Here is a 17839-nt window from a genome sequence, read left to right as displayed (position 1 = left end):
TGCTTATTTCAAATTTTGGACAGTAATGTAAAGCATCTAACTATTTGACAAACCGAGATAACACTTAGTGATAGGTAAGAGAAAACCTACTAATTCTATGTATGATATTATTACCTTAATTTAATAGAAAATTTACACACAAGTACACTACGCCTCAATGTATATTTGTATTTTTCAGAATTTTTTGAAACATTAAATATGAATTTTGAATTTTGCAAATGGAGGCCTCCATGGAGCCCGGCCTCCAAAAGCAATTTTCGCTTAGAAACAAGACATATATTCTAATGTTGATGTCCATTGTAATTAATGTAATTTACAAATAGGTACATATGTTCTATTTATGAAATAAAATTTAATTAGTTTCTTCTTTTTAACAGACATAACATATTCATATAATCTACAAAGGTCACATGCAGCGAAGCAATCTGGATCACTATCTCAAATCTTGGATGCGAAAGAACAAAGAAATAAAAGATACAGAGAGCGGTATGCACGAATGACCAATGAAGAAAAAGTTGAAAAGTTGAAAAAGAGACGCCAAGTCTATCAGCAAAACAAAACAATGAAGGATTCAACTCAGTTGCAAAAAAAATGCACACACGGGAGGAAGAAATATGCAGATATGCACATACTCTCATGTGTTTCTTCTTATGCTTCGAGAATAAAGCTAACAAAAGATGCATCATTTGGTTTTGTGTAATATTAAGATATGTGTGCATGCTAAATTTCTTATCACGTTGCAACGCACGAGCATGTTTCCTATACCTACTAATAAAGAAAATAGATATTCTTAATCCGTCATGCTATTTTGTAGAAAACCCCTTGATATTTCTGACCTTAAACACCCAGTTACATATCAAATGTTTTTTTAAAATACTCATATCTTCTAAACCATAAATCCAAATTTAACATGTTATATATGAAATTTGATAAGAAAATATGTAAAATCTAAATATGTTGTTATTTTATCTATTAACCATTTAAAAAAAACCTACTATCTAGGGTGCAATCTTGATCAATACTGATTCGGATTGTGGATGAACATTTCGGCAAAATTATGATTGAAGATTAAATTAAAGATCACTTACGTGTTTCTTTGTACTGTGAAATCTGTATGCAAGCCGTGTTTAAATAGAAGATCCGTGAAATCTTAAATTACGCTTTTGTAGGCTAACATCATTTTTATTTGGCTTGTAGCTACAAATACTTAAATTATAGACCATTTTTTGTAAATTAAGTGCATGTGGTATTTTTTTCTCCCGTTGCAACGCACGGGCCCTTTGCTAGTTTTACATACGGGAACAACATAGTGTAAGGTTTTTCGCAAAAAAAAAAGAGAGGAATTTTTACTTTGTCCACTTTTTTTTTTAGCAAATCAGGTGTATGCATTACACGCCCAGACCCAGGTAAGGTTCATCCACGTGTTTTCCATGCCCGGTTCGACTTAAAAATAAAAAAACTGGGTCCCGACTGGCCGACTCACGGACGGATCTACCGGCAGTCGTCATCCTCCAGCAGAGAGCAAACCCCCATCTGCTCTCTCTCCCCCGCTCCGCTTCATCCCACCGCCTGGACTGGACGCCTCCGTCTGCTCCTCCGTGCCCCATCCATCCGCATCCGCATCCGCATCCGCCACCGTCCTCCACGCCCTCCGGTGCGCATGATTCAGTAGGCAACGAGCTCCTCCTCCTCCTCCTCCTCAGCCCCACACTTCCCGGATCCTCGTCGCCCCGGCCGAGCAGAGACCGGAGCCCCGCCGCAGATCCGCAGGGAAGAATGGACGCCCCGTCGGTGGCGCTGTACAGCCAGCTAAAGGTAACGGGAATGCCCTCGTGCCGCGTGTGAGATTATGCTGGGTGCGGCATTTCGTCGACCGCCCTGCGGGTGCTGGGGAGTTGTTAGATCACGTCGCTATCTGCTTATTGTTTGCAGTCCCTTCTTCCTTTTGGATGACAGGTGATAGTGCAACTGTCAGCTAGCGCATTCTGTCAGGGCCTTGCGTGGTGCTCTGCTTACCAGTTACGGCGGCATACAAAATAATCCGCATTTTGTTAGGTTTCTTGGTGAGGTGCTGGTCAGATTAAGATGCTCTCTGAAGGTCTTAAGTGCATGTCAGCGTTGAGATTCACATGGTGTAGACATAGTTCCGCTGAAATTCGCATGATTTTTGTAAGTTTGCTGGTGATGTGAGTATGCTCAAGCCTTGAGATGTCGTTGAGATTCACATGATGTAGAAATAGTTCCGCTGAAATTTGCATGATTTTTGTAAGTTTGCTGGTGATGTGACTATGCTCAAGCCTTGAGATGTTTGGTGTGGCTATAATGGTATTTCTGTTTCTGTGTTTACTTTGAGTGAATTACAGAGAAATTTCCTTTCGGGTTCTGTGTTTCTGCCTCTTGGATGGTAGTAAAATTGCTTTTGGGGGCTCGTATCATGTCCTTGGCTTGTCGTCATATGAATGAATGATACTAGCAGCGTTATCGCAGCTGAGGATGTCATATATGTGAGAATTGACCCATCCGATTCTTGCACCAGGCTGCTCAACCATTCTTCTTGTTTGCTGGGCCCAATGTGATTGAATCAGAGGAACATGTCATGAAGATGGCCAAACACATCAAGGCCATCACAACCAAGTAAACAACCAATCACCATACTTCTGTTTTTTCTTGGGCCAAACTAAACCTGTTTCTTCTTCTCTCCATGGCAGACTTGGGGTACCTCTTGTGTTCAAATCAAGCTTTGATAAAGCAAACCGTACATCGTCGAAATCCTTCCGTGGTCCTGGTCTGGAGCAAGGCCTAAAGGTTTGACAAAATAATATTGGACCTTTTGTCTCTTCCGTATCTAACCTTTTCACCTGGCTATATCAGATCCTTGAAAAGGTGAAGGCCGCATATGACCTTCCAGTGGTCACCGATGTGCATGAAAGCTCCCAGGTATCGATTCTATTAACCCTGCATGCAAGGAAATTCTTCTCTGTTTTACTAGCAAATTCTTCTGTGTCGCTCACTTAATATTTCTGCATACTTAGCTGAGTCCATTAATTATGTTTCCTTCCTATGAAATGTTACTGTACCACAGGTACCGTCACTTTTTCTTACATTTGAATATGACATGTCTGAATTTAAAATATCTTAGTTTGAATATATTGCTAGTCCTTTTGTGTTGAATTTGTACTGCTACATGTGTTTATTGTGCCCTTTGTGTGTCCTTTGCTCTGAAGTGTAAGTCAAAGATGCTTTCTAACTAATTCACTAAATCAGTGTGAAGCTGTTGGAAGAGTTGCTGATATTATACAGATTCCAGCTTTCCTCTGTCGCCAGGTACAACTTTAATGTATGCATGTTTTTGGCAAAACTGCAGTACTACTAGCTATCAAGCATGAATCTTCTTTAATATCTCGCTCAACATGCCTAATATAAGTATCTATGGCAACAGACTGACCTTCTAGTGGCTGCGGCTAAGACTGGGAAAATTATCAATATCAAGAAAGGACAATTCTGTGCTCCGTCTGTAAGTTGCATTTCTATATGGCATTCTTCCCAAATTTGGATGTAGTACTCCCATCTTTTGATTCTTATAAGGTGCGTTTGAGTTGGCACCTTGAAAAAATTAAACTTCAACCATATATTTCTTTTCCAATATATTGTTTGTACCTATCAAGAAAATTATGACAGTGTGAAAAGCACCTTTAAACACGGGACACATTCACTAAACCTTTATATTGTTTGACTATCTATTGGTCAAACATAGAAATATAGAATCTCAGGTTTCATGGGCGCTTCATACAAATCAAAGTAGGAGTACTATTGTTGCCACTATCTGCGTTATTGCTGGCGCCATTGTCTGTTTTAGCGTTAGCAAAAAACTCATGCTTAGTTTGTTCAATAATGTCCTTTGTGTAGGGAAGTTTCACATCATGTGATTTCTTTCTCTATGAGATTGAATGGCCAGGCAAAGTTTAAGCTAATTGCGCTTGTTTGGACGTTTTATTCTACTCTTTATTAATCAACATTTGAAACCAACATGATGTCTAACTAACTGCGTAAAACAAACTATCAGTTCCAGTTTAGTCTGTCACTGTTCTGAATTGTCATTTCTCTTCAGAAGTTCCGCTAGCCATTGTTCAAGACGGGCCTTTCTGTATCCAAATACTATTACATGCTTGTGCTACTTAACTAGATCTTTTTCAATGAAAAATGTTGCACCCATCATGTAGTTAAGTTGCACATTTGTTGAAGTGATCCTGTATGGCTGTACCTTAACAGGTTATGGTCAACTCTGCGGAGAAAATTAGACTTGCTGGAAATCAAAATGTGATGGTCTGTGAGCGAGGCACCATGTTTGGCTACAGTTAAGTCATCTTTTGGCCTTTTTTTTTATACTGCCTGCTTCAGAAGTAAATAAATAAGAGAAAAGACATAATATCATATTACATTATATGCTATCTAATTATCAGGAAACATATTGTACTGACTAGGATATCCTGCTCTTTCTGGACACTCGGATATTCACATGGGGAATAATGATTGTTGCAATGGAGCAGCTAGATGAAGAAAAAATGCATGAAAAAGTGACATCTGAGGCCTAACTAGCTCTTCAAATGTCTCTGTGTCCCTAGCCATTTAGCATTTTAGCATGTTTGAATTTACTAATAGTAGTACATACTACTAGTCAGGTTGGGGCACCATGCAGTGCAGCTGCCCTAAAACAAAGTGAGCAATACAACCATCTGCCTGCTTTCCTTATTCTGGTTAAAGGAGAATCAGGCGTTACTCTTCCTGGCAACAAGCAACTTATGTTCATGGTTTCGTTGTAGCAGATAACTGATTTCACAGTATCTTGCTTTGTTTTCATTGCACAAACAGATGATCTAATTGTTGATCCAAGGAACTTTGAGTGGCTGAGGGAAGCAAATTGCCCAGTTGTAAGTATTATCACCTTACTTTTGTCCACAATTGCACAATCACATCTTCAGGTTGGTTCTATTCATGAAAAGCTCTGCCTAGCTTATCATTGGTGTTCAGCCGCAATAGAAAAAAGGTTATCATTGGTGACATTGGGTATATCAGGATATCCAGTATTCATGATGACGTGATATTTGCAAAAGATAGTATTAACCTATTTTGCACCATTGGAGCTCTATTATATAATGGAGGTAGTTGCTTTTTAGTGTCAGTTAAGTGATTAAGCATCATATTTTTTTCCTGCCTTAATATGGCAGATGTAGTCTAGTTTTTGTGCTATTTTCTGTTATTACTCAATAATGGATTTAGGTTATTTAGACATGAACCAGATGATTGCCCTTTCTATAGCTTAATTGTACATTGAATTCTCGATTTGTGTATTCTCAAATATCATGTTATGTGGTAAATACAAATGTATCATGAACAATGACATAGATCAGTGATAGAGAAGTATGCATTTTCAGGTAGCTGATGTAACACATGCGCTACAACAACCAGCTGGGAAAAAGGTATACTCACCTATTTCCAATATGCCTCTCTTGATTTAGGGTAATTGTCCTCGCAAGACATTTTTGCTCAACCTTAAGCAAATTATTCTGTTCTTTCTTTTTTGCCTTTGGCAGAGTCATGTCGATTTGGGAATAACATCATGATGTTTAAATGTTGCCAATAGTTTACATGGAAACTTGCGGCAGTTGACCAGATTTTACTTATGTGCCTCCTTGAATGTGAAATTGGCATGTGAAATTACTCCTTCCTGTCTTTAAAAAGATGACATTTTTAGACATCTGCACGGTGTTCATAACATAACTTTGCTACTTAATTTCTGCTATAGTATTGCTAAAATTTAATGAAATTGTTATGTTATGAAAGTATTTTCTGATACCAATCTGTAAATATGATTTCTCGCATATCCAGTCGAATCATATGTTTAAAAAAAATGGTGATGAAAGTTTTAGAAGTTTGATGAAAACTATGTCCCAGACGGCAGACTTATATGGACTGGGAGGGTTATATGATACGTGGCAATGTTCCAACCTGATCCATCCCTGTATATGTCTGCAACCATGATCCATGGCCAAAGCTCAAAAACCATGCATGGTGTGATATCTAAGCTTTTCAGACTTTTTGGTTATTTATAATTTGGTTCTTCTATGTAGCTATCTCCTAAGATGGTGTGATCAACTACTAAAACACTGATGACCTAATTAAACCTTTTCCAAACTGTCTTTCGAGGATTTTAATTTTGCTCAACTGGACATACTTGATTCTGTTTTATAAGCTTGATGGTGGCGGGGTTGCAAGTGGGGGCTTACGAGAACTCATACCATGCATTGCAAGGACTGCTGTTGCAGTTGGTGTTGATGGTATTTTCATGGAGGTAGCTATCATGTTGCCTTTTGCTCCTTGTACCTTTTTTTTTAATTATCCATAGAGATACAACAATATTTGTAATATTATTTTCACAATCCTATGACAGGTACATGATGATCCCCTGAATTCACCATGTGATGGGCCAACTCAATGGGTAACCTCTCCATCACTGTTGAGACATTTTTAACCATGATATGTGATGATACGCTCACTTATTATTGTTGTGCACATTTGTTTTGTAGCCATTGCGCAATTTGGAGGAGCTGTTGGAAGAATTGATTGCGATCGCTGTAAGTTAAGACATCCTTGCTTGGGTATCGTGAGGCCAAATCTCGCTCTAAGTGCTCACCATTTTTCTTTTTCTCTTTGTGCGAAGCGAGTCAGCAAAGGAAAGAAACCGCTCAAGATCGACCTAACCCCATTCAAGGAATGATTTGGCAGTGGATAGCAGTAGGAATAACCTCGTCGCCGCCATTTGGTTTCACCAATATGGCCGTGTCCAGGCGAGTTGCTCTTTGTATGCGGTACTTTAATTTACTGTCGGCTTCAAGCTTTGTTGGATTGTCTGCATGTTTTAGTTTCTTTCCAAACGTAGCATAGCAGCCACATGTTGCTGTTTTGAATCACTCTGTCTGGAGAGTTAATCCGAAGGAAGTCGACTTTTGATTTGTGGTGTTTCAGTTGGAGCACATTTTTTGAAATCAAACAGCAGGGTAAAGAAACACACACGGTTGCATGAGCATGATGATGGCAGCTTCCTCTATGGCTCTATTTATCCCTGGTGATAAACTGATACAGTTGCGAACAATAATAAATACATAAATTCTCCTTGAAAAATCATAATGCCTAGAGTTTTTCTTGCAAATGCAAATGGATCTGATAATTTGGGTACCAAATGAACCCCTGTCATATTAGAATTTTAGAAGAAGAGAAATCTACTTCGAGGTAAGACAGAACATATAAGTGCAAGGAATAAATGTTCGGCAGGAACACTGGAAATTTGAATGGCCTTTCTAGCAACAGTTCGCTACACAATAATCTGACTACAAGTTAATTAACCGTTTATGTTTGTTCAGGAAAAAAACCACTTATGTTACTGCTTTTGTTACTGGTACTACTTTTCTTGGTGGGCATTTGGCTTTGCTCCAACAGTTTTTCCTCCTTGAAATCCAAAGCCTTCACAATATTGTAAACCTGAAGTAAAGCATCCAACTTACTTCCAGTCCTGAAGAAGGTTTTGACATTCCAGATATTTGAATTGCAATTATCTTGCAAATTCCCGATGTAAAGCCCATGGAACTTCGATAGACAAGTTTCAGTTTCATGCTACAATAGAAGAAGAATTAGGCCGGCTGCAACATTAGAAGCTACTCCACGTGCTAGTGTGATGAGTCACCTTTAATGTCAGAGTGAGCATTTTTAATTATCATACCAATGTTATTTCCCATTGAATGTTAAGCATTATTCCTTCGGATATATGACAATGTGATCACGATCCGAAAAATTCCTTTCCCGACCCACTTTTCGGTGTTTGGTAGGGTGCATGGCTCTGTTGAGCATAGCTGAACTGATGCAAAAAGGGGCCTCGACTATGCTCAGTTGAGCATAGCTGAACTGATGCAAAAAGGGGCCTCGACTATGCTCAGCTCAGCGCCCCCGCGGAGGCGAGCTGACGAGAGCATAGCTGCCTTCATCCACCCTGGCGCCTCGCCCGCGCCGCGCCCCTCCCGAGCCTTGGCGGCCTCGCCCTCGCCCAGTCGCGCCGCACACCTCCCGAGCCACGACGGCGGCCTCGCTCGCACCTCGCCGTGCGGTGCCCCTCCCGAGCCTCGACGGCGGCCTCGCCCTCCCCTCGCCGCGCGACGCCCCTCCCGAGCCCCGGCGGCGGCCTCGCCCGCTCCTCGCCGCGCCCCTTCCGAGCCCATGCAGCCTCGCCCTCACCCCGTCGCGTTGTGCCCCTCTCGAGCCCCAACGACGGCCTCGCCACGCCACGCCTCGCCCCTCCCTCGCCCCGACAGCGGCCTCGCCCTCTCCCTCCCCGTCGGGACTCCTCTCCCCGTGCCCCGCCGGCCCTCCTCTTCCTTCCTCGCAGTGCGCCTCTTCCTCCTCCCTCTTTCTATCAAACAAAGTCTCACCTCAGCATGTATCAACATATACATTACTATCAAACAACAACAACTGCATCTATTCAACATGTTTATACTGATCATGTCTTAAATGAGAACAACCATACTAGATAGGGAATGCAACCAAACACTCCCTACATTGCTCTTTAAGGGATCAAAGAGGATCGTGACTTCTACTTATCAGAATCTCTTTACTGTTGCCGATTCTTTTGAGTCATCGGCAATAGTAAAAACTCAAGTCTGCTGATAACACGTGCTCCTACAACATTTCCATCCACAAGTGTAGTGACCTATATATAGTACATGAAGCAAAATCATTTGAATATATGCAAGAAAAAGGAGGAAGATGCTTATTTAAAGACGAGCTATCTATATGGTTGCACAACCTCATTGTTGAAGGCTATGGATGTTCACTTATCTTTGAAAGTTTTGCACACGGAATTTCAAAAATTTCACTATAACAATTTTTCCAAGCCTTTTTTTTTTCAAACATCGGCAAATGGACAGTGTGCTCCTGCAACTTCATTAGGGGTCGGTTTTTTTGGCGGCTTAAAAGATAAGCCACGTCCTCCCTTGCTTTTCTTATAAGCCCTTTTTTAATTCATTGGGGGTTCCTATGCTAGTTATGAAATAACTAATTTAGAAGGCTCAACAAATTTGAAGGGCTGACTTATTTTTTAAACTGGGGAGATGCAGCTTATTTTCTAAACCGTTCAAAAGAACTAACCCTAAATTTCTTAATCGAATGGCCGAGTTTACAAGCAAAACTAGCCCCAAAACATTGTTCGAACCTTGTCAAAGAGGATAGTGTGCTCCTCCAAGTTCAATAGGAATAATAGAATGACCCAGTTTATAAGCAAAACTAGGCCAAAAGCATCACAATCGAAGGATTGTTTACATGACAAACGTGCAAAAAACTTGACAATAAGCGTGTGCAACCCCCAACCTCAAACTAGACTCCACCACCACACACATCCAACTGGCAAGGGCTGTCGCGGACAAGATTCAAGCATCCATGTCCCACCGTAGAGACGAACTTTTCGACCATGCCTCCAAGGAGGACAAAGACATGCACATGCGCCATCATGGAGATAAGGTTTGAACTGAATATGAAATGATTAGGATGAATGCCAACAAATTGAGCTTAACATTGCTCAGTTTCCTACCACTTCACGTTCACGGAGCTTGGTATCGCAGAGCTCAAATGTTCCTGCTTTAAGTGAAGCGAAACTAAAAGCTACAGATTGCACATTAGTATAGCTGCTGCAAGCCCAGATATAATCTTTCATTACTTCTCTCTTGCATTCAGGTGGTCCTCCATGAGATTAAGGAGCAATTGGCATTAGTCCAACATTACTTGTTGCAAACATGGAAAGTGTGGCTGAGATCGTTTGGATTCCAGAGACAATGGTGCTTTCTACAAGGGTGGGATATTTGTTGTACTACGATTTTCTCTTTCTAATAGCCAAGATTATAAACATTCAATTCAATACTCATTTGGATATGGCTTCATGATGGAGGGCGACCCGGGCAACCAGGACGCATCGGGGGCCGTCGTGGGCATCGTCGGAGAAGGGGATCCCCGGCACTCCTCTTCCGATCTAGGAACCCAGGCGCGTCACCGGAGTCAGATCTCGCCGGAGGAGGAGTCCAACGACCGTTTTAGATGGAGAGTTTCATTCTCAGAGTCTGGTTCTTCATATCTGAAAGATGGGCAGATAGTTTTCCACCCGGTTTCTCGATGGATGACGCTCCGGGATGATGAGGATGACATCCTCGCCGGCTGCCATCTCCAAGAGGGAGATCTCATCTGTGAAGGTGCGCATTTCTTGGTGGATATTTTTCTCTCACTTGTGTTTCTCCTATCTTGCAGGTGACTAAGCATGGAGAAAAGACGCAGAATCTAGTGGTGTTATCTGACGATGACGACAGAATTTCGCCGAGACTTGATCCTCGAGTTGGGGGGAGGTTTTGGGTCCTGGCTAACGAGGAAGATGACGAGAACCACGACATTGATGCAGCTCATGAGGTATCTACTCCATTCAGCGAGCAGGTACAAAGTCTACCTTGTGAGAGTGATTATATTTCGGTGATTCCTGCTTCGAAGATTATTAAGGAAGTTCATCGCAAGGAGAGAACGGTGATTAAACCTTGGAGAGGTCCTTTGCCTAAGGTACACCTCGAACCATTGCGGGTTTCAGATTTCATACCTTCAGATGTTTGGACTACCGTTCTGCCTAAGAGGAAGAACAAGGGTAGACCTGGTAAAGTGCAGCCGCCGGTCGTTGGCGAGGTACTGTCTATCCGTGATTTTCGTGACTTGCGTTTGAACGAGCTGATAGCTACTGCCGGGCCGATTGGATCAAGGCTAGAGGTGGGCTTGAAAGAAACTGGGTATATGGCCCAGGAAGAGTCCCATCAAGCAAAGACTGCATATCCATCTCCTGCGGTTTTTCAGCATGGCCTTAACGTGAATCAACAGGAGTTGATCTCTACGTATATTCCCCAGGATTGGCTTCCCCAGGATCGGCTCTGCCTAGGGTTACGCGACGTCAGACGCCTGGTTTCCCTTCGCTCGGGCCTGGACGCGCGGTGCAGATTCCTTCGCTGCGGCTATCTATGGCTGGGCGGGGCAACAAGCAGCCCGCGCTGCCTCCTTCTCGCCCTCCTACTGCCGCCCATGCTGCGGCTCATCCTAAGCAGCAGCCAGCGGTGCCGCCTGGGCGCCCGCCGGGCCAGGCTACGCCCGCAGCCGTTCCTGCTGCTGGTCAGGTCTCGACCAATGCTGCGCAGGCGGTGGATGCTAACAGGATGCAACCGAGAGGGCGGTGGGGGGATGATGGAGTCAATGTGTACGGAGATGGACAACACCGTGGGTCCTCGTCGACTGGAGGAGGACGCGGACACGCCTGGCAGGGCAATGGTGGCTCTGTTAATGGGTTCGCCGGTCCTCCTGGTCAGTTTGTGCCCGGGGTTTCGGGTCCTCCGCATCCCAGGCGCGGTGGCTATAAGCAGCATTGGGGAGGGAGAGGCGGAGGTAGGAGACCGAAGCCGCCTATGCCACCAGTGGAGATTGATGCTGACAGGGCCACGTCGGGAGTGCCTTCTGAAGCTCCTAAGGGGAATCTTCTGTTGCAGCCTACTACTAAGGTGGATCCTTCCTTAGCTGACAAAGGAGTGTCGCTTGGGAAAACGGAGGGGGTGATAGGCCCTCCAAATGGGCGCGCAAGAAGGAAAAGATGACCTGCTACCGTTGCAGCGAGACGGGTCATTTTGTTTCCAAATGCAGCGCGGATCTCTGTGAGTTTTGCTTGAAGCCTAAGCATGGCTCAGCTAAGTGCCCCCTTACGGTTGGTCCTATGCCTGTGGTGACTATATATCGGGTTTGTTGCCAAGAGCTGATGTTCTTCGAGTCTCCCTCTGCTTCAACGTCGCTGCATGTGCAAGACGCGGCTTATACGGGGACAGTTACGGTGGCTCGTGGTAATATGACAATTGAGCAGGTGGTGAAACAGTTGCAGGAGCTAGTTTCCTCAACGTACCAGTGGGAGCCGGTCCTGATAGCAGATAATGTGTTCAAGGTTGTGTTTCCTACCAAGGAGGACCTAGCTAGACTGCTCAAGTTTGGTATGTGTCGTGTTCCTAGTACCAGTTGTGTGCTAGAGTTTGATGCTTGGAAGAATGAGGAGCCACAAGGTGTGCCTCTTCCTCAGATTTGGGTACGTTTTTCAGGGGCCCGTCAAAGGCTCTAAATGACTTTCTGGTTACTTGGAGTTTGGGATCTTTGATAGGAAAGACTGAGAAGGTGGATATGAAATATACTCGGGCTAAAGGTGTTGCCAGGATGAGGGTTAGTGTCATCGATATTGAACTTGTGCTGGATGAAGTTATATGGACTTATGCCGGATTGCGGTACACCTTGCAACTCGAGATTGAGAGTCCGCATATGTTCGATGAGGACGGGACGGATAAGGATACTGATATGGCTGATGGAGATGATGCTTCGGGTTCTAGGGAGTCCGATAATAAGGAACACCAGCCTGAGATAACAAAGAAAGTGGATCAACCGGCCTCAGGTTCTGATGGAGGGGCTGCTCACCCGGTTACTCTTCCTTCAACGCAGCTTAGGTTCGATTCTTTTGAACCAGCCTCGGCGCTGGAGTTTGTTCGAGGGGCGGCTACAGGACTGCACGAGAGGGTTCCGGTCCAACTTAAGCTGCAGGGGAAGCAAGCAAAGACGGGTTCGATCAGTTTTAAGCAGCCTAGGGAAGCTTTGACCACGGTTTCCCTTGGGGAGTATCTTGCAGGCGCAAGGAATGCCGACCCGGGCCTGTCTCGACATTGTGATGCAGTTCATCCCACAGGGCATATCACACCGTCGCCCAGGTCGGTCAAGGAGTCGAGAGCTGCGTCTCCTATGTTGCCCAGGCCGGCTTCGCCGGTACTGCCGAGTTCGGCGCCAGCTACCACGACTCCTCCTGCATGCTTGGTTCCAACGATGGCTGCAACCGAGACATCTACCCCAAGGGTTGCTGCTTCTTTACTGCCAGCTACTATGAATCCTCCTGCAAGCTCGTTTCCAGCGGAGGCTGCAACCGGGACATCACCTTTTGGGGTGCCAGGTTTGGAGGGTGCTGGTCAGGGGCACAACGGCGAGGTCTTTGCACCGCCTTCTGTTGAGCAGGTCATAGCATACGGAGGTATTCAAAGTCCGCTGACATCGGACAGGAGGTCCAGTCGGCGAATTCAGAATCAACCTGATGCGGATGATTTACAGATGGGACGTGCTATGCGTGCGGCTAAAATGAGAGATGTCAAAACTGAGATAGGTATGTCTTTCAGCATGGAAAATTCTATTCTTCATTTCTCTCTGCATGATATTGTAGATAAGGCAACTTCTATTGGGGTTACTTTGGGGACCACTGGCCGAGAAATTTCGAAATCTATTAATGATCTATTAGACTTATATGTCGATAGAGCGTTAGACTTAGTCCGAAATTTAGCGGCAGTTAAACCAATGCAAGAGTGTGAAGTTAATGATCTAGGGGGACTGAACTCTCTTTGTGATAGTCTGGCCCCTACAGTGGATCTAGAGGTTGGTGCGGACGAGGTTTCAGATGGCCAAGGAGTGGGCGCCCAATCTCCTCAGGCAGATCCTCAAATTTCTGGTTATATGGACCAGGAGTTGCTGGAAAAGCCGAAACGTCCATGGAGATGGAAAGTATATCCGGTCTCTGCGGTGCGTAGAAGTGCTAGATTTAAGATTGCCAAAAAAAATTATGATGAATAATGAGAGGAATTTTTTGGAATAGCAAAGGTCTTAGAGACTTGGCTAAAAGAAGATTTCTAGCAGAGGCTACTTTAGAACATCACCTCGATTTTATCGCACTGATGGAGACAGGGCGGGATAACTTTACTTCACAATTTTTAAGTTCTTTATCGGCTGGGGTAGATTTTGACTGGCACTGTCTCCCTCCAAGAGGAAGGTCTGGTGGGATCTTACTTGGAGCCCGTTGTGACACTTTTCAAGTGTGGGAGGTGGTGTTTGGGGAGTTTGCAGTCAAATTCAGGATTAGATCTAAGGGAGACAGGTTTCAATGGGCTCTTCTTGCCGTCTATGGCGCAACACATCCAGAGTTAAAGCCTGACTTCCTAGCGGATCTGGTCAGGATTTGTGATGATAAACTACCATTGCTGGTAGGCGGTGATTTTAATATTATTAGGCGGGCTGATGAAAAAAGTAGTGTTAATTTTGATGGCAGATGGCCTTTCATGTTTAACACAATAATCGAGAGCTTAGATCTGAGGGAGATTGCTCTATCAGTAGGAAATATACCTGGGCGAATGCTCTACAAAACCAGACATATGAAAAGTTGGATCGTGTCCTTACTAGTATTGAATGGGAACAGAAGTTCCCGCTAGTAACTGTTAGAGCACTTCAACGAGCAATCTCGGACCATACTCCTCTTTTGCTGGATTCCGGTGAGGCAAGCCATATGGGAAACAAACATGGATTCTCTTTTGAATCAAGTTGGTTCACAAGGGAGGGGTTCATGGATATGGTAGCGGGGGAATGGAATAGGGAGTTCAGGGGTGAAACCTCTGTAGAAAGATGGCAGTGCAAGATTAGACATCTTAGACAGTATTTGAGGGGTTGGTCTAAGAATGTGTCTGGAATTTATAAGGAAGAGCAAGATAAGCTCCTCAAACTTATAGACAATCTAGCTCGGAAGGCTGAGATTTGTCTTTTGGATGCTAACGAAAGGTCTCTCAAATTCGAGGCCGAACAGCGGTTGCGTGTTCTCCTGAGAGAGGAGAAAATGAAATGGGCGCTTAGAGCCAAAGTGAAGGCCATAGTTCTCGGGGACAATAACACTAAGTTTTTCCACTTGATTGCAAATGGCAAGCATAGGAAAAAGAAAATAGTGCAGCTTGAGCAAGATGAGGGTACAATAGTAGGTCATGAGAATCTAAAATTGTACATCTCTAACTACTATAAACATTTATTTGGTGCTCCTGATCATAGCTTTGTGGCTATGGATGAGCACCAAGTGGCGGATATTCCTCAAGTTGGACAGGCTGACAATGAGATTTTATCCGCTCCTTTCTCAGAGAAAGAGGTGTTTGAGGCGATTGGGAATATGAAGAATGGCAAAGCTCCCGGTCCAGATGGGTTCCCGACAGAGTTTTACAAGCAGTGTTGGCATATTCTTAAGACTGATCTTATGTCAATGTTTTATGATCTTTTTTGTGGTCACCTTCAACTTTTCCATTTGAATTTTGGTACTATAACTCTCTTACCAAAGAAGGAAGGGGCCACGCGGATTGAACAGTTCCGTCCGATCTGTTTGTTAAATGTTAGCTTCAAGATTTTCACAAAGGTGGGAACGGATAGGTTGACTAAGATGGCCCATTCAGTGGTACAATCTATGCAAATAACTTTTATGCCGGGAAGTAATATCCTTGAAGGAGTCGTTGTCTTGCATGAAACTCTTCATGAAATTCACTCGAAGAAACTAGATGGGGTTATCTTCAAAGTGGATTTTAAAAAAGCTTACGATAAAGTCAAATGGTCGTTTCTCCAGCAAACCCTACGTATGAAGGGTTTCGATGAGCTGTGGCGTAGGCACGTCGATTTTTTTATAAAAAAGGGAAGTGTTGGTATCAAAGTGAATGATGATGTGGGTCATTTTTTCGAGACACTGAAGGGTCTCCGGCAAGGAGATCTAATGTCTCCCATTTTATTTAACATTGTCGCTGATATGTTGGCACTGCTGATTAAGCGGGCTAATGAGAAGGACCTTGTAGGGGGCTTGATCCCGCATCTTGTTGATGGGGAGTCTCCATTTTATAGTATGCGGACGACACTCTTTTTTGGAGCATGATCTCAGTAAAGCCAGGAACCTCAAACTTATCCTATGCTTATTTGAACAACTATTGGGGCTGAAGATTAATTTTCATAAAAGTGAATTGTTTTGCTTTGGAAAGGCCAAGGATGAGCAACTCACGCATAATCAATTGTTTGGTTGTGCTAGTGGGATTTTACCTTTTACGTATTTAGGGATCCGAATTCATCACAGAAAATTATCAAATAAGGATTGGAAATGTATCGAGGACCGGTTCGAAAAAAAGTTGAGCTGTTGGAAGGGAAAGCTCTTATCGTATGGAGGAAGGTTGGTACTTGTTAATTCAGTATTAACAAGTATGCCTATGTTTCTCCTATCCTTCTTTGAAGTACCTGTTGGGGTGCGGAAAAGGTTGGATTTTTATCGGTCCCGTTTTTTCTGGCAGAGTGATGAGATCAAGACTAAATACAGGCTCTCGAGATGGGACATCATGTGTAGACCTAAGGATCAAGGGGGTTTAGGGATTGAAAATTTAGAGATTAAAAATAAATGTCTACTCAGCAAATGGCTGTTTAGATTATCTATGGAGACAGAAGGGTTGTGGGTACAGATTCTGACGAATAAATACCTACACAACAGGACTTTGGCGCAGGTTACAATGAGACCAACTGATTCTCCGTTCTGGAAGGGGGTGATGCGGTCAAAGAATGCATTTTTCCTCATGTCTGAGTTTGTTATTGGCAATGGCCAATCTACTAGATTTTGGGAGGATACTTGGATGGGGGAGACGCCTTTAGCCATTCAGTATCCGCAACTTTACCATATTAGACAACGACGACAGGCGACCGTTGAGTCAATTTTGCGCGAGGTTCCTCTTAATATTCAGTTCCGTAGAGCCTTATTTGGTAACACATGGTCTAGCTGACTGCATCTAGTTAGAAGGTTGATGGGTATTAACCTTACTGAGAACCCTGATAGTGTTCGTTGGAAGTTGACCACTAACGGAGTATTCTCTGTAAAATTTATGTATTTAGATCTCATAGATTCAGTACCTATTCCGAAGTCCATACATATTTGGAAGGTCAAAGTTCCACTTAGAATTAAGATCTTCATGTGGTTTGTTTACAAGGGGGTTATTCTAACAAAGGATAATTTGGCAAAACGTAATTGAAAAGGTAATACTAGATGCAGCTTCTGTAAGAACGATGAAACAATTAAACACCTCTTTCTGGATTGTCCTATGGCTAAACTTCTATGGCGAACGCTTCTTATTACTTTCAACATTAAGCCACCCAACAGTTTAAACACGTTATTTGGGACGTGGTTAAGGGAGGTCGATGTTATAACTGCTAGCCTTATCCGAGTAGGATCATGTGCACTTTTGTGGGCTACATGGAACTGTAGAAATGACTTGGTATTTAACAAACATCAATATATTCACTTTTTGCAGGTCATTTTCAGGGCTACTGCCTTGATCCGCACATGGTCATTACTCACTCCTGTGAAAGCCAGAGAGCCTTTGGTTACTGGGTGTGTCCGATGGGAGATGGTAGCTCGGGTTATCTTCAACCGGTTTGGATGGCGTCATATTAATAGGATAGGTGGTTAGTCATCTAGGCTTATTTTTATGCACCCCGGTTGTGGCGAGTTGGACGCCGTGTATCTTTCTCTCTCTTTTTTTTGGAGACTATTTGTACTATTCGATGAATTGGGATCGTTTTTAATATATGGCCGTATGCATCCTTCGATGCAGAGGCCGGGGCTTCGCCTCCTTTTCTAAAAAAAACTCATTTGCATCTAAAAAAACTTGGTTTGTGAACAATATACCAGGATGCAATGTTACACTAGACAGACTCCAGTTAAACAGAAGTCATGATTGTTTTGACTGGATCGAGCAGACATGGTTCAACAAAAGTCATGATTCATTTCGCTGATCACTACCCCATGGACGAGCATGAGCGACATGAACCAAAACCTTATCATTATTCTACGGAATGATACTAAATTTGTTTGTGCTAGTCATCT

The 17839-nt window shown here is 43.4% G+C and overlaps 1 protein-coding gene and 1 long non-coding RNA gene across 2 annotated transcripts; both read left to right on the top strand.

Annotated features, from left to right (window-relative positions):
- The first annotated feature begins 1484 nt into the window (after window positions 1–1484).
- LOC123424673 (2-dehydro-3-deoxyphosphooctonate aldolase) lies at window positions 1485–7008 on the top strand. Its single transcript, XM_045108331.1, has 13 exons — window positions 1485–1815; window positions 2537–2634; window positions 2709–2805; window positions 2872–2937; window positions 3265–3324; window positions 3440–3514; window positions 4270–4354; window positions 4870–4928; window positions 5433–5477; window positions 6251–6349; window positions 6449–6496; window positions 6585–6632; window positions 6719–7008. Exons 1-13 carry the CDS (start codon window positions 1777–1779, stop codon window positions 6773–6775), a joined length of 876 nt encoding a protein of 291 aa, XP_044964266.1. The 5' UTR covers window positions 1485–1776; the 3' UTR covers window positions 6776–7008.
- A 2777-nt stretch (window positions 7009–9785) lies between these two features.
- Window positions 9786–17590, top strand: LOC123429420. The gene is made up of 2 exons (XR_006622668.1): window positions 9786–10521; window positions 17265–17590. It is a non-coding gene; the product is annotated as an uncharacterized LOC123429420 (long non-coding RNA).
- Window positions 17591–17839: the final 249 nt, after the last annotated feature.

This window comes from Hordeum vulgare, chromosome 2H (assembly GCF_904849725.1).
Source record: "Hordeum vulgare subsp. vulgare chromosome 2H, MorexV3_pseudomolecules_assembly, whole genome shotgun sequence".
Classification (NCBI taxonomy): domain Eukaryota; kingdom Viridiplantae; phylum Streptophyta; class Magnoliopsida; order Poales; family Poaceae; genus Hordeum; species Hordeum vulgare.
The sequence above is the reverse complement of the archived record's forward strand: the minus strand, read 5'-3'. Positions and strand labels throughout refer to the sequence as shown.